At 47.2% G+C, this 16,308-nt stretch overlaps 2 protein-coding genes across 5 annotated transcripts; one reads left to right on the plus strand and one right to left on the minus strand.

The window, feature by feature from the left end:
• The first annotated feature begins 3,007 nt into the window (after positions 1-3,007).
• MFAP4 (microfibril associated protein 4) lies at positions 3,008-7,247 on the plus strand. Its single transcript, XM_056806744.1, has 6 exons — positions 3,008-3,129; positions 3,545-3,620; positions 4,215-4,369; positions 4,733-4,829; positions 4,952-5,134; positions 5,583-7,247. Exons 1-6 carry the CDS (start codon positions 3,124-3,126, stop codon positions 5,828-5,830), a joined length of 765 nt encoding a protein of 254 aa, XP_056662722.1. The 5' UTR covers positions 3,008-3,123; the 3' UTR covers positions 5,831-7,247.
• A 135-nt stretch (positions 7,248-7,382) lies between these two features.
• On the minus strand, positions 7,383-15,863 carry MAPK7 (mitogen-activated protein kinase 7). 4 transcript variants are annotated; one of them, XM_056806742.1, is made up of 7 exons: positions 15,789-15,863; positions 14,927-15,185; positions 13,485-13,650; positions 12,115-13,193; positions 11,404-11,972; positions 10,956-11,089; positions 7,383-7,879 (listed from the first exon to the last, which is right to left on the minus strand). In XM_056806742.1, the coding sequence occupies exons 2-7, from the start codon at positions 15,165-15,167 to the stop codon at positions 7,726-7,728; spliced, it is 2,343 nt and encodes a 780-aa protein (XP_056662720.1). In that variant the 5' UTR covers positions 15,168-15,185; positions 15,789-15,863; the 3' UTR covers positions 7,383-7,725. The 4 variants fall into 4 exon arrangements, with proteins under 4 accessions (XP_056662720.1, XP_007498028.2, XP_001370188.3 ...); XM_007497966.3 differs by lacking the exon at positions 15,789-15,863 and adding an exon at positions 15,542-15,752 and having other exon boundaries at positions 14,927-15,008; XM_001370151.5 differs by lacking the exon at positions 15,789-15,863 and adding an exon at positions 15,542-15,742.
• Between the last annotated feature and the right edge of the window lie 445 nt (positions 15,864-16,308).

Below are 16,308 nucleotides of genomic sequence, written 5' to 3' on the forward strand. Positions count from 1 at the left end.
CTAATATGAAAATATGTTTTGCATGACTGCACATGTATAATCTATGTCAAATTGCTTGCCTTCTCAAGGAAGAGGGTAAAGAGGGAGGGAGAGAATTTGGAGCTCAAAATTTTTGGAAGAGATTTCATTTATGTCAAGATTTCTAGGGTTTGAAATAAAAAACCTAGTCACAGATTTTTCTGGTGATGGTCCTCTTTATATTTAGGTGGACTGGTCCTTGGGCAACATACAGAGTGTCCCAAAACATTCACTGTGGTTTTAAGCCACAGATGCTTAAAATTACATCAAGCCACCAAAGCTTAAAATTGCACTAAAATTTTTTGAGGATATACTCTATAATCAATCTCAAAGTCTTCTTGTCTTGGAGAGACATCAGACCTTAGCACTCTCTTCGAATAGCTTTTATTTTTTGTTACATATACATGTTTTAATTAAATTAAAGGCAATTTTTTACATTTTCTTTTTGAAATTTTGAGTTCCAAATTCTTTCCCTTCTCCCCCCCCCCCCCCATTGAGAAGGAAATGAATTTCACATAGATTATACATACACACTGCTGCAAAATATATCTTCAGGTTAGTCATGTTGTTGAAAGAAAAATGTAGCCCAAATAAAGTTTTTAAAAATACATTTCAATCTACCCTCAGACTCCATCAGTATGTTTCTTTCATCGGAAGTTCTTTATAATTGGCTTGGATTGTTGTATTGCTCAGAATAGCTAAGCCATTCATAGTATGGAATAGCTTTTAGGAATCAAGGTCACTTCTAGACCATAATGAGAAATCCAGACTTAAAAATAGGTCTTTGGTGGAGAAATAGTGGCACAAATGATTATGAACAGGTAAGAGTTCAAAAATCTTTCATGTCTGATTTTAAAATGATGTTTTGGGCAACGGCTTTACCTTCCTAATTGTATTTTCTTAGGTTTACACTAAACTCAGGCTGCATTCCCAGAATCTAAAACAACTAATGGTGTAAAGATGTCATCCTGAAATGTTCAGCCAGGATGTAAGGACTGTAATCTTGCATTAATGAAAGATTATCCGCCATCCTATAAGGCTAGGTAGAAAAGACCAAGGTAGATTTCCAGGTTCTGGAAGGTCTCCATTCCCATCCCTTTCATTTCCTGAAGCCAGTTCAATCATGTTAGCTTTTGCCTACCAACTCCACACTTCTCTCCTCGAGGATGTCCAGCATTCCAGTATTCATCCAGTGGTTTCTGGAAAGCCCGACTTATATGGACTGGAGCAAAGGGAGGTGAACAGAACAGAAGGACACAGTCCACAGTGATGGTTGACTGAATGACTTGGCTATTCTGATCAACACAGTGATCCAAGACAATTCTGAAGGATTTAGGATGAAAAATGCTATCCATCTCCAGAGAAAGAACTGCTCTGAATACAGATGGAAACAGACTTTTCCTTTCTTTTTCTTGGTTATTTTTGGGTCTGTGTTTTCTTTTACAACATGGCTAATATGAAAACATGTTTTGCAAGACTGCACATATATAATCTGTATCAATTTGCTTGTCTTCTTGGGGTGAGAGGAAGGAAGAGAATTTGGAACTCGAAACATTTTAAAGACAAATGTTAAAAATTATTTATATATAATTGGGAGGAAAGCAGAAAAAAAATTTAATTAAATATCCATCCAGGTCATAGTTACATAGGTGCCTCCTTGGAGTCGATTGCTTTGATTCTGGTCTCACACTTCATTGAGTTTCTTGGAATGAGTCTGCCATTCACTGTATGGTCTGCCTAGAAATTTCGCAGGGGAATCTGGGAGATCCAGAGCGAACTCTTGTTTGCCCTCGGTGGACCTAGTTCCATTTCAAAACTAGCTCAGACCAGTTTTTACAATGTCAACCTCTTTTTCTTGCTATCGTCCTCTCAATCTCTTCACCCAGCTCTGCAAACTTGAGACTGCCCTTGCTGCTCAGACATCAGGCACTGAAAGGCAGGGGAAGCATGTAAGAGTTCTCTGAGATAAGAAAAACATTTTTAAAATAATCCAGACGGACCAAGAGACTGAGTGAAAACAGAAGGGGCCAAGACCTGATATTGACCAGAGGTGGAAATCCTGGTGACAGAACATTATGCATAAAAATGGAGGACTCTGGTGAACTGGGATTAACTGGGATAAACTGAGAGAGAAGCTGTGAGAGAGAGACTGGGCACAAAAAGGAGACAGAGGTGGGGGGTGCTGCTGGCTGGAACTGGGGACAGACAGAGCGGCTGGAGTGGGGACAGAATCTGTGCTCACAGCTCAGAAATGTCCCAGCTTAGCCAGAAAACAGGATTCAGCCCCTTTTACCCCTCCTCACTCACCCTCTAACCTCCTGCAGTCTCCCCCCCGCCCCCCGACAATTCCATCCTTACTAGGTTTCCAAGAGACGGAGAAGAGTCCTAAGAAAGGGGTTCCCAAATTAGGTATCCTGTCCTTCCCCAGTCTCTACTACCCTCACATAACCCCAGCATCTTGCCTTCCAAACTCCAATTATTTTCCCTTTCTAGAATTCATGCACATTACCTCAAAAGCCTCAGTTCTCCCCCTTAGACTCCATTCCCGTCCAAAAACCCAGGGGGAGAAATGACTGATTAAATGCAGATCACAAAAAAAAAGGAAGAAGAGAAAATAAACAGATGTCTGCAGGGGGAACCATTGGGAAGAGGAGGGATGTAGAGAATTTTAAAGAACTAAAATGGACTAGCTGCGAGCAAGAGCAGGAAGTGGAAACTGGACCGACGAGCTAGGAACAAGGAGATCAGAGCATCTCTGACCGGAGAGGAAAGTAGGGGACGACAAGAAACAACATGGCTTGGGGGGGCCAAGATGCTGGGTCCAGCAAGGAGTTAACGTCTGCTGTAGTTTTTCTCAGACAGGCTGTAATGAGAGCCAGGTGTCCCACTGGCCCCATTCCTACTCCCCCCCCCCCCCCCAGCCCTGACCCCCTCCTCCTCCTTCCAGTGTAAACGGATCCCGTTTCAATAAGGGAAGGGGGAGTGGGGAGATTGCAGACAAGGGGGGGGGAGGGATCTGGGAAGACCTGGCTGGTGCTCAGAAACAGAACTCTGTCCGCTCCCAGCACAGCAGAGAGAGAACGGCTTCCGAACTGAGCGGACAACATGAAGGTATTGGGAGACAATTTGGCCCTAGAGCAGGGATCTCCTATCAGACGGGCCCCTCTTAGGGCCCAGAATGGGTCCGTCCCCCCAAGGGAGGCTCTGACACAATTGGAGAGGACTACCCTATATGGGTACAATCAAGTGAGAGGATGCAGAGGATGCTGCTGCTGAGGGAGCTCAGATTGAGTGGCGGGAACTAGCTGCGTCCCCCTGTAATTGGGCCCGAGCAGGGTGTCCCTTAGAGGCCACGGGAAGCTGGTCAGGGGCATTGGATTTTGGGAAGGGAGCTCCAGGCAAGGGAAGGAAATGGTTGGGGGGGGGGGCAACAACCCTGCCTTGGAAGGAAGGACCTCGGAACACTGAATTGACTTAGGGTGATGTTGGAAGCCTGCACATGGATCCATTTGCCTTATTCCTCCAGGTCTCTCTCTTGGTGCTCTTCCTCCTCCTTCATGCTCCCTACTGCTTATCTCAGTCTCTTGGAATCCGGGGAGATGGTAAGCTGCTAACACCCCAATTCCCTGGGAACAGAGAAGGGGCTGAGGGAGCGGAGGGAAAGCATTCCTCCGAATCAGAGGGACAGGATGGGGAGAGACACTTCGGGTAGTTAGGGATGGAGAGGGGAGTGGTAGGAGAGTGAAGTGGCCATCAGGAAACCCATGTTCAAATCGCAACTCAGTCACCGACTAGCTGAGGAACTCTGTGCCTCAACCAACACGTTCAACTGCAAAATGGCAAGTTTGGCAAACTTGATCTCTTCCAGCTTTATGGATCTTTTTTTTTAAAGCAAGATTTTCGTGGGGCAGCTGGTAGCTCTGTGGAGAGCTGGGCGGTCCTAGATTCAAATGTGCCCTCAGACACTTGCTAGCTGGGTGACCCTGGGCAAGTCACAACCCCTGTTGCCTAGCTCTTACTCCTCTTCTTCCTTGGAGTCAATACACGGCATTGATTCTAAAATGGAAAGTAAGGAGTTGAAAAAAAAGAAGCAAGATTTTCCCACCCCCAGAGAAAATCCAAGTGGGGGGGAGTTAAGCCTCAATTCAGTCCAGGGAGTAGGAAAGGCAGATGCCACTCTGTGTTCCTTCTCCTAGCTCTGGAAAAGCCCTGTGCTCAGCAGCCTCTGGACTGCGATGACATCTATGCCCAGGGCTACCGCACCGACGGGGTTTACCTCATCTACCCCTCAGGACCCAGTGTTCCTGTGCCAGTCTTCTGTGATATGAGCACTGAAGAGGGCAAATGGACGGTAAGGCAGACACAAGGGCTGCTGGCTGTCCTGGGGGAGAGCAGAAGAGCCCTGTGATACGGAGCAAGGCACCCCAGGGCTTTGGGCCTTCTTTCCTTCACCCGTAAAATGAGAATGGCACGAGATGAGCTCCAAGGACACTTGTAGCTCTGACGTGGATTCTATGAGAAGGGAACGGGGCGGAAGAGAGGAAACCCTTAGCACATGGAAGCACTCACTGGAGAGAACAAGATGCTGTTAGAGAAGGGGTCCCAGAGGGAAAACGGGGATTCCAGGACTAGAGTCCACTGCGCACAGCGCCCAGGCTCCCTCCCCTCCCCTCCCTGGCTTTGCCCAGTCCGCTTTCCACTTTCTTGGCCTCAGGTTTTCCAGAAGAGATTCAATGGCTCCGTCAGCTTCTTCAGGGGCTGGAATGACTACAAGCTGGGCTTTGGTCGGGCCGACGGGGAGTACTGGCTGGGTAAGGGGGCTCAAAGGGCAGCCGTCTGGAAGGGCGGGGAGAGGAGCGCGCCAGGGACCAACTCTGGGGTGGGGGCACGGGCGGGCGGACGGGCTGGCTTCGAACCTCCCCTGGCCTTCTAGGGCTGCAGAACCTCCACCTCCTGACCCTGAAGCAGAAGTATGAGCTGCGTGTAGACTTGGAAGACTTCGAGAACAATACGGCCTACGCCAAGTACACAGAATTCTCGATATCCCCCAACGCCATCAACGCGGAGGAAGATGGCTACGCTCTCTACGTGACTGGTTTTGTAGACGGGGGCGCAGGTAACCCCTTCCGTCTCTGTGCCTCTCGGCCGCTTCCCCACCACCTCCACAAGGGCCCCGGGAAGAAGGAGAGGCAAATAGACGCTGGCCCTCCCAGACGGGTCCCCAAGCTCGAGGCCCACCCATCCTCCCCTCCCACATCTGGCAGGACCCACAGCTGAGCAAGGGCCGGACTCCAGCCTCAGCCTTGGCACCCAAAGGAAGCTCTAGTCAGCTCCACTGCACGTCTTGCCCTCCCCCAGGACGGAGCAGATGTCCCCTTCGCCTTCAGAGGGCACATTTGTGGAACATCTGCCACGGGTGGGGCGGCTAACTTTCTCCTTGGCCCGTTTGCCCTGTCGTGCGGATTCCATTTCCGTATCCCACTGCAGTCACTTCTCCCACATGGCCATCCAGACTCGACAATCAGCGCCCCAACCTGTACTCTCCTCTCTTCCCTTCTTCCCAGGTGATTCTCTTTCCTACCACAGTGGCCAGAAATTCTCCACCTTTGACCAAGACCAGGACCAATTTGTGCAGAATTGTGCAGCACTCTCGTCTGGAGCCTTCTGGTTCCGGAGCTGTCACTTTGCCAATCTCAATGGCTTCTACCTAGGGGGGACCCATGTTTCCTATGCCAATGGGATCAACTGGGCCCAGTGGAAAGGCTTCTATTATTCCCTCAAGCGTACTGAGATGAAGATCCGCCGTATTTGAAGGCAGCACCCTTTATGCTATCCTAGCCTTCGTTCCCATCTTTCGCCCAGCGCTATACCGCTACTGGCTTACACGGCTATTCATTTTCCATTCACTTCTCCCCCATTGTATTTTTCTTATCATTTGTCAGCCAGCGCTTTTTCCTGGCCCCTAAGCAAATGGCCTCGCCTTTTGTCAATCCCACCCAGAAGACCACGGGCACCAGGGGGGTATAGTGGATAGAGGGCAGCCTTGGCGTCAGGAAGACCCAGGTCCAAGCCCCATCTCTAACACATCCTACCTAGGTCGTCCTGGTTAAGTCAAGTAACCTGTGTCCAAAGAGAGTCTGTGACCCTACTATGGACAAATTTCCTATCTAAAGAAATGGGATTTTCTTTACAGGAACTTTCCCACGTCAATGAAATTATGTCTAAACCAAACAAAAAGCCCAAAGCTACCCAAACTTGGCTGTTATTCAGATTTGCCAACCCACCCCAGATCTTGTTTATTTTTATGTCTAGCTAATTGCACCATATCTAAGCTGAGGCCCCATCCTGAATGAGGATGAATGAAGCCACTGTTAACCTTTGACATCCAAAGAGGGCTGGCTTCTAATGGTGCCCTGGGTTGTCTAATGAGCCCTGGCCATAGACTAGCCAAGAAACCAGGTTGGTTTGACTGTTATCCTCAGCTGTGCCTGGTTACCCGCCCCAGAAGGGGTTGCTTACGATTGTCATCAGGGTCCCCAAAGAGCCAGTGGTTCATTAAGTGGTCTCTTAAATTCCAGCCTGGAGCCAGCGGTCTTTTGGCAATCTTCTTCGGTTGTCAATTCTCCACTCCAGGGCCAGCTAATATCGTGCTGTCATAATGAGCTGTTGCTATGTCCCACTCCAGAGCCAACTTCACTGTTTATATATGATGGCTGCCAACTCTCCTGCCCTAGAATTCTGCTACTGTCATTATATCCCTTCCTGAGTCCTTATGGCCTTGCAGAGGCAAGCATCAGAGAGGGCACAGCCCAGCACCAGCTGTGCCTGACCACCCTCATTCCCTCCAAGTTATTCCTGAGTCGCCTTCTGTTGTGATTCCGTTTATATAATACACTATTGATAAAAATGTATTCAATCCAGGCACCCCACTTCATAGAACCAAGTGCATTTTAAAGACAAGAATAAGGAAGAAGGGTGGGAAGGAAATAGCTCATTGCTGGGATGAAGCTATCTTACCGTATCTTAAGTCTACTCCCAGTAAGCAGCTCCTACATTCCCTTCAGTCTGTTCTTGAGGCAGGAGAACAGAACCCATCTCGAGGGCAGTTTGCTAGGAGCATGAAGTGGAAAAGGAAGCGATGGGGCGAGGAGCAGACTAACCACAGAAAAGAGCCAAATGGAAGGCACAATTTGTCAATAAACCTACAGGAATACACCGATCTAAAGAAACTGCTTCTTCTGTTGATGGCTTGAAGGAATTCACTAGATTCCCAACTGGCTCCCAAGAACAGGCACACTGCTCTCCCAATGGTCTTCCCTTCAAATATTTCCCTCAGTTCCCAAGATGACACCTGGAGACAAAAGTAAGGATCAATCTTATATTTCACTGGTCCCACGACAACAGGAATGTAAAAAATAAAAGTTAAAAAAATTCAATACTGGAAGTGGCAGCTCTGAGAAGGCATAGGCAATAGAACTTCCTGGGCCCTCCTAATTTCCCTTAAGAGTTTTGTAGATACTGGGGCTTCCACCTAAGCTTGCACAGTGAGTTTGAGATGAACCCAGAGAAAAAAGATCAGTGCTCCGAGTCTCCCCACCACAATATGGATTCTCAGTCTTTTGGGGCTTTCTTTCTAGACCCTGCCCTTGACCTAAACTAATGGGTGCTATCCTCCTGAACCCCCTGAACCCAGCGCAAGCCTGGTCCTCAGGGCTCCTGAAGGTCAGGGAGGTCAGCCAGAAGCATAGGAGAGTCCATCTGGATTTCACGTTGTAGAGATTCAATGTCAGCTGGGTTCATTCCATGCCCTTCTAGCCAGTCAGTAAGCAGGGAGGCTGACAGAGGGGCTGAGTCTGTTTGGCTGCAGGAAGAGAAAAGAGAGGGGCACAAAACATTAATCAGCAAGGTCAGGTTGCTTCCCTGAGTTTTCTTTTTATGCTGATAAATGTATATCAATATAATTGGTTTTCTCTGTAATCATATATATTTTTATCTTATGCACAACCAGTTGTCGCTCTATGGAAGTGAACCATTCCACGGTTTAATTAATTTAATTATAATCAGTTTAATTTAATTAAAGTGATTTTTATGTAATGCAAATTTGCCCCACCCCACTTCACTTGATCTATATAACAAAGATATACACAAAATAATACCTTTACACAAGACATAAAAGGAATAAAAATGCAGACAAATTAAATTAAACACTGTACCAAGATAAACGAGTATGAAACAAAAGGTCGTTGTTTACACAGTACTGATAATGATAAAGTATTCCCAGTACTGGATGGTAAAGTTAGCAGAGCCTACCATAGTACCTAGCCTTTTATCACTGGTTGCACAACTTTTTTATGAAGCTATGAAGAGATGTTTAGACAATGGCTCTGTCTTTTTCCTCCCACATCTAACAATAGTAAAGCATTTATCCTCAACTACTCTTTGAACTTTTAAAATCCTGAAGTATTTGGATCTGTTTTTTCAATACGAGAAAAACATTTGCTCAAATGATGAAGTACTTCTGCCAGCTGTTTCATTCGAAGCTTTCATTTCTTCTTTTGCCATCTTTGCAGCTAGGAACACAAACAGATCCTCATTCCATAGTTCTTCTCCATGAGTCAGAATCATCTCCTCCACATCATTTTCATCCACTTCTAGATCCAATCTTGTGCTAAATTTTCAATCTTGTTACCTCTTTGAATTTTTCATCTTGGTCAAATCCACAAAAATCAGAACTGCAGAGACATTTTTCCTAAACTCTCTTCGTACATGTTTTTGTTACATCTTCTAAAGCAGCAGCAATATTGCAGATTGCATGGAAAATATTAAAGGACTTCTAGAAATCTCAAATCCTTATCTGCATCCAAAGCTACAACTGTGTAGGCAAATGTAGAGGGTAAATACTGAAATTCCCAATCATTTCTAATAAATGCTATAGTATTAGGGGGATGATAAACTACTTTTACATTTTCATTAAAATCACCCAGACAGAGAGTGATCTACTGAACATCTTCATCCAAGATAAGTAGAATTTTTAAAGGAATTCCATTATCGTTATGAAACTTCTCAACCTTGGAAATGAAGCAGTGCATAAACCACTGTTCAAAGATGAAAAAAAGGGTTATACATGCCTTAGAGTTAGCAAAATAATGCATAGCGTTGCCTTGCTGATTCCTTTCAATGCTCTAGGATTTTCTGAGTAATAATGCACAGGTTTGAATTTGAAAAGTCCAAGATGCATTCCCTCCAAGCAGGAGAGTAATTCTATTTTCTAAAGCTTTCTGCCCCCAGCAGTTTTTTCCTATTCTGAGATGTAGGTTTGAGATGGCATTTTTTAATAAAATAGGCCAGATTCATCTACATTAAAGATCTGTTCTAAAAGTAGGGACCTTCATCTATTATTCTTTGTAGGAACTCTAGAAATTTCTTTGCTGCTTCAGTATCTGCACTAGCAGACTCTCCTGACACTTGCAGACTATGCCATTTTTAAGCCAAATACCACTTGCTATAAATACCTGTGTTCCTAAAAGGTACTTAACTTCATAGAAATCTTCAAAGAGGTTTTCAGTCTTGGCTTGAATTGTCACAAGGCTTAAAGGAATAATTTTCTGAGTCTGGTCATCTATTTACAGAGTTAATATGGATAGTTCTTGCTTCAGATGTTGAACAATCTGCTGAATTCTACATAAAGCAATGTTTACAGACTGCAAATTTGTCCATGGACATGGGGAAGGAGGAGAGAAAGGGATTGAGTGCCTGTGAAGGGAGGAGGCTGGCACATGGTTCAAGGATACATGGGATCAGCCATGTGGAGGTCTGAAAAAAACCAAGAGGAAGAACACAAAGAGGGCTGACACATGGGGGTCAGACATCAACACAGACAAGAGAGAATGGGTGACATGCTGGGGCCAGCCAGGGACAGAAACATGGCACCCAAGAAAGACAGCCATATAGAAGCTGGCAACCCAGGTGGGTAGGCAGAGCAGAATAAAGGTCTCCTCTCTCCGTGACAGAGATCTCAAGCCAAATCCCTAATCCAGGGGCAGCAGCAACAGTGGTGGTCTCTCTATGGGTCAGTTCTTCTGCCATTTGGAGGGGTTTTTTTTAGTATTTTTTTTTCTGGTGGGGATGGTGGGAGGCCATGGAGCACCATGGTGGGAGGTAGGACCAGAGAAGAGAAAGCACAGTATTATACAGTAAACTTAACACAGGTGTTATTTGGAATGTGAATTTCAGAATTCTTTACACAAAGTAAAATTTGCATAAATGGAATTCACGTAAAACGAGAGCTTCTCCATCTCTACAACAGCAGCTTCTCTTTACCTCAACAGATAATCAACTTTATACAAGCACTTCTTTTGTGTGCTCCTTTATCCAGGCAGCATCCTTCACTATTGTGTTCACAATCAACACCACAAGACTAAGTTCATGTGTTATTGATGACAATTTTTGTCTTCCTTTATATTTTCTAATTATTTTCAATTTACATTTCCAAATCTATTGGCTTACACTTGCAAGATGGTTCACTTTTCCCTTGAGTGTTTGCCTCCAGTCATGATAAAAATACAAGGATCACTACTGAACAGAGGGAGAGGCCCATATCACTCATTGTGTGCAGAAATGAAGGAACTGACTTAGACGCTTCTTCGCTTGTCACCGCCGTTTAACTCTGCCTGCATCATACAGCGGCTGTTTTGCATAAGGAGTTTTCATTTTGTTTTTTGGAATGCAGAATTCTTTCAGAATTCTTTATGTAAAGCCAAATTTGTGTACTGTACATTTATGTAAAGCAAGTCTATTTTAAAATATTACTTTGAGAAACAGTCCATGACACAAAATAGATTAAGAACCCTTTCCTTAGGGTTCCTGCCCAGTGCTCCACTATTCCTTCTCTCAGCCTTGTTCCTCTCAATTCTCTCTCAAGCCACATCCTCACTCACCTGTCATGGGAACCATCAGCCACACCCATATCAAAAGATTGATTAAGGAACTCCTCCAAATCAAAGCCAACTCCATAGCCAGCCCCACTGCCCTTTGGGGTTCCTGAGAAAACAGGAGGCAGTAGATCATCCACCTGCAAAAAATGAGGACGACAGAAAGACTAAAGTCCAGGTGGTTATAATCTATTCTCTTTTCAAGAGTACTGTGAAGAGCCCATGTCTGTCTCTACCCTCGAATTAACTAGAATAGCCAAACCTCTGTAGACATACCCAGTAAATCTTTGTCTTCACTGTACCTTTCCGAGAAAACCCAAAGGAACCCCCAAACCTACCTTCAAACTCTCAGTCCCTTTTATTAATCTTAAATTATGCTCAAAGTGTGCTGACTTTTCCTTAATCATAATGGTCTGAACCAACATACTTCTATATTCTCAATCTCTCCCCTTACCTGCGACTTAGATAGCTGTTGGGTCACGAGGTTCACGTCAGGTGACTCTGAAGTGGAAGCCTGATGGGATCCCCCTAGATCTGATGGGGGTGGGCCAGGTGGAAAGTAAGGCATGGTTCCTGCAGGTGTAGGACCAGGAAGGCTAGGAGGTGGGACCAATGGTTGGGGGATTGGGAGGGGTGTAACTGGGGCCTGGAGACCAGATGAGATAGTAGCTGGGAGTGGAGAGGGTCCAGTAAGTTGGGGGGTGGGTGCAGGAGGAAGAGAAGGTGGTAGCAGGGTAGGTGCGGCCGGTCCAGGAGGTGGAGCTGGAGGCTGGGCCATTCGAGTCCAGCGTTCTAATAAGCTCCGGTCATTGTCACTTAGCACTAGCCCAGCCAGGGGATCACCAGAAGGACCACCCCCCACCCCTACACCCCTTTCTTTGCGCTCTTTCTCCTTCTGTCGTTTCTCTCGCTCCTTGGCTCGCTCCTGCCGCCGTCTCCTCTTTTCTTCCCGCTCCCTCTGTCGCTCCTGGGCAGTTACTGGCTTTCGTGGCTCAGGGGCTTCCAGAGGTGCACTGGGACCATCTGCATGAGAGTAGGGGAAGAAAATGAAGAGGCTGCTGTGCCCAAGAGCCCATCCAATTCTGTAGCTGGTTCTTCCACCCCGTGCCCATTTCTGTGCTATCACTCTCTCTCAATCTGTCTATTCCAAGCTCCCTTTTTTTACCTTTAAGCCGGTTCCTTAAGGACTTGAGCAAGGCAGCCTTGAGAGCAGCTTTGGTATTGTCTGAGATGGCCCCTTCCTTTTTCGGTGGGGCTGGCTCTCCAGTGGCTAAAGGAGGCTGAGCGGATGTCAAGTCAATGGTGTTGGATGCAGGTCCAGGGGGAGGTAGGGCTGGAGGTGGCGACTCCATGGCACAATCTGAACTGGGTCCTCGGGGACTAGGCATCTCCACATCAGGGCAGCATTGTTCCCCAGCCACAGGCTGCAATAAGGGCTGGAAACGGATCTGCTGTCGAATCCCTTCACGTCGGGCATGGAAATCACCAATCTCAGCCACAATGGCCTCTTTTATTCGTTCCCGCGTCAAGGCCTCCCGGTCAAAGGCAAAGTCAAAAGGTGGGGCACAGTCTGGCTCATCATCAGGGTCATGGTACTTGGCCAAGAAGGGGTGGCGCAGGGCAGCTGCCGCTGAGATCCGAGCACCAGGCTCAAAGCGCAGCATGGAGCCCAGAAGTGACAGCGCTTGGCGGTCAGCACCTGGATACACGGTCTCCCAGGGCACTGGCTGGCGTGGAGGCAAGCTCTGGATGTAGGCACGTACCCGCTCAGCCCCTACAGCCTGGATCACAGATGGTGATGGAGTCCCCAACACTGTCATGATCAGCTGAAGCTGGTGGACATAGTTCTTGCCAGGAAAGAGCTGTCGTCGGGCCAGCATCTCTCCAAAGATGCAGCCCACAGACCACAAGTCGATGGCCTGTGTGTACTCGTGCAAGGAGAGCATGAGCTCAGGGGCACGATACCAGCGTGTGGCAACATATTCTGTCATGAAGTACTGATGCTCAGCTGGGGAAGTGCAAAGACCCCTGGCCATGCCAAAATCACCAATTTTTAGCTCACAGTTTTCATTAACCAGCAAGTTGGAGGGCTTGAGGTCACGGTGGATCACCTGGGCTGAGTGCATATACTTAAGTCCTCTAAGCAGCTGGTACAAGAAGTAGCGTACGTGTTCCAAGGTGAGTGGCTGGGAGGAGTGGATGATCTGGTGTAGGTCACTCTCCATCAAGTCCAGGACAACATAACTGAGATAGAGTAAAAGGACTCAGGTGCAGTAACACTTAGCTCCCCCTTCCCAACCCATCATTCTACCAAGCCTTATCTCCAGGGTCAGATTTCCCCCAAGAGTAAGTGGCTACTTTTGTAGTGGCCTTATAGGAGGATTTAGAGATTTAAATCTTCCTGGGATCATCAAGAACTTGTTTCCCTGGAAATGCCTCATCACTGTTTCATTTATAACAGGCACCATAATCCTCACTTCAAAGTAATCCACTGCCTCTAACCTCAAAAGCCACCCCACTAGTTCCATTCCTTACACAGATTTGAATTCCCCATAGGGCACAGTGGGCTTCAGAATATCCTTGATGGCAATGATGTTGTCATGCTTAAAGTGTTTAAGGATCTTCAGCTCCCGGAGTGTCCTCTTGGCATTGGTTACGACATCAAAAGCATTAGGGATCTTCTTGATGGCTACCTGCTGGCCTTGAGGGCGAAAAGAAAAATCAGCTATACCGCCTTCAAAGTCTGATAGAGTCATAGAGAAGATGCGAAAGTTCTCCACCAACATATCTCTTTCCAGTGGCCCAGCTTATCTCTGGTTCAGATACTGATTTTTTTTTTCAGCTAGATGGCACTGAGCCTGGAGTCAAGTAGACTTCCATTGAAGTCTTACTTACTAGCTATCATGTGGTACGAGTCATCTATCCTCCACCTGCCTCAATATGCTCAGCTGAAAAGCAGGATACAAGATTATTGTGTGAATCAAATGAAGAAGACCTCAGTTCAAATACAGCCTTAGAGCACTGGGGAAGGTGGGAACCTGTGCAAGTCACTTAACTTCTCTCTGCCTCGGTTTCTTCAACATTAAAGAGGAATAATAATGTACAAGATTTTAGTGAGAATCAAATAAGATAATATCTGTAAGGTGCTTAGCAAGTGCCTGGCATATAGCAGGTACTTGAAAAATGACAGCTTCCTCCCTTTCCCCCATTATACTAGGTTCCCCATCTTCCCCAATGGTTTACATGCTAGTGTAGGAGTTAGGAGGTCTATCCTCTAGTTTCTGAGCTGCCACTTAGTAGATGTGATCTTCATGCAAGTCACATTTTTCTGGATCTCAAATTGGCTATTCATATATGTTTGTACGTATATACATTATATTAAATATGTGTATGTATACAAACATATGTATCGGTACCTATGTGCATATGTGTGTGTATACATATATGTGTGTGTATCTTTACACACACATATGCATACATTCAGATACACACACCCTACTTACTTCAAAGGATATTATGAGGAAAGCCAAGGCAAGTTCTGAGAGGTATGAAGAGCTGAATAAACCGGTTAGTAACAAATCTATCCATTTTACTGGTTCATTCTACAATGAATGAAGCCCTGAAGTGGAGGAAGGGGGTTAGCATACAATAATAAATATAAAATGAGCCAAGGCTCTTCAGCTCTCACATTCCAGAGGCTATAAAAGTGGCAGATACACTCAAATAAGTAAAGTAAGCATATTAAGTGAGTTTTCTAAAGCTAGGATTCTCATAGGATCGCTGGGAGGATTAAGAGTGGAAGACTATTTCTTCAGGGTACAGATGGAAAGATGGATGGATGGGTGGTTGGATGGATGAACAGACAGCTGTGTGGGTAGCTAGATAGATGGATGGGGGGGATGGATGCTGATGCATGGATGAAGTAGGTAAGCGCCTGGCCAGGGTAGGTCACCTGAGTCACAGGTAACAAAGCTCACCAGTGAGACGTCGGCGGGCAGAGGAGACCACTCCGTAGGCTCCTGTACCGATGGTCTCGATGATCTCGTATTCATCTCCCACCTCAAAGGTCACATCAAAGGAGCGGGCTTTCAGCAGTGCCAGGTTCTTGGCCACCACGGAAGTCACAGGATTGGGGGGTTCCACTTTCCCGGTCTCAGGGCGCCCCCCGGCGTCCCCTTCCTCCTCCTCTTCCTCCTCCTCTTTCCGCGGCTCGGCCATGGCGGCCGGGGGTCAAGGCTGAGGAGGGGGCGGGGGGGTGGTGGTGGTGGTGGATAAGAATAGGGGATGGGGCAGGAGCACCCTGGGGACGCGGCAAGAATTGGGATGTGAGTGCGAGGCTGAGGGTTGTGCTCACTAAAAGAGGACGGTAAGGGAGCATGGAGGGCTGGGGGGAAAGGGAGGAGGAGGAGAGAATGGGGGCGGGGTCCCGGCAAAGCAAGCTACTTTCCCCCCATCCCTGGCCGTCCTCATCCCTGATCCTTGCCATCTCTGTGCCCTACTCCGGGGTGTGGAATCCCAGATATTCCAGGATTCTCAGTTAAAAGGGGGACATGGCGGAGAGGGAGTTTACCTGGGGTCATCCACTCACTTACCCACAGCAGTCGCCACCTTAGGGTTGAGCTCCTTCTCCACTCCCTCTGGCCATGCCCATTCCTCACACCCAATCGCAGACATCCCTTCCCCATGTCCCCACCTACTCAGTTTGCTTTATCCAATCAGAGGTCGCTAAGAGAAAGGGGAAATGGGGCGGGGAGCCTAGCTCCTGGTGCGGGCTGGAGGGATCCGCCCAAGAGGTTCACGCAGCTTCGAATGGGCGCGCGCGCAGCCGAGACTACCCACCTAAGAGACTGGTACTGGCCGCACCGGGCCGGTGAATGGGAAACGTACCAGGACGATGTGGCTCGAGTTTCTAACAACCAATCAGAAATTGTTCCTGGAGCTAGAGAAAAGACAAAGTGGGGGTGGGAATTGAACAATGTGGTCAGGCTGTCAATCACAGATTTGGGGACTGGAGACGCTCGGAAGGCGGGGCGCAAGGCTGGATTAAACCAATTAGAAACCAGTGCCAGAGGCGGATGGGTGGGGCACTAGAGAAGGATCCTTGGGGAGTCCAACCCGTTTCCTTGGCGACCTCGAAAGAAACCCCGCCTCCTGTTTCCTCTTTATTAGGACCTCAGCTTTGCACAGCCATTCAATAGGAGTCGGAGAGCTTGGGGGAGGGGCGCAAATGTGAATGAAAAAGCCCGGCAAGTTGTGAAAAGAGGAAAGGATGAGAACAGGAAGGGAGTAGGCGTGAATGGGAGAAAGGAAGGGAAGGGTGATTTTGTTTTTCCGCCTGCGTTTGCGCATGCCCGGTGAG

This window comes from Monodelphis domestica, chromosome 7, assembly GCF_027887165.1.
Source record: "Monodelphis domestica isolate mMonDom1 chromosome 7, mMonDom1.pri, whole genome shotgun sequence".
In the NCBI taxonomy this organism is placed as follows: domain Eukaryota; kingdom Metazoa; phylum Chordata; class Mammalia; order Didelphimorphia; family Didelphidae; genus Monodelphis; species Monodelphis domestica.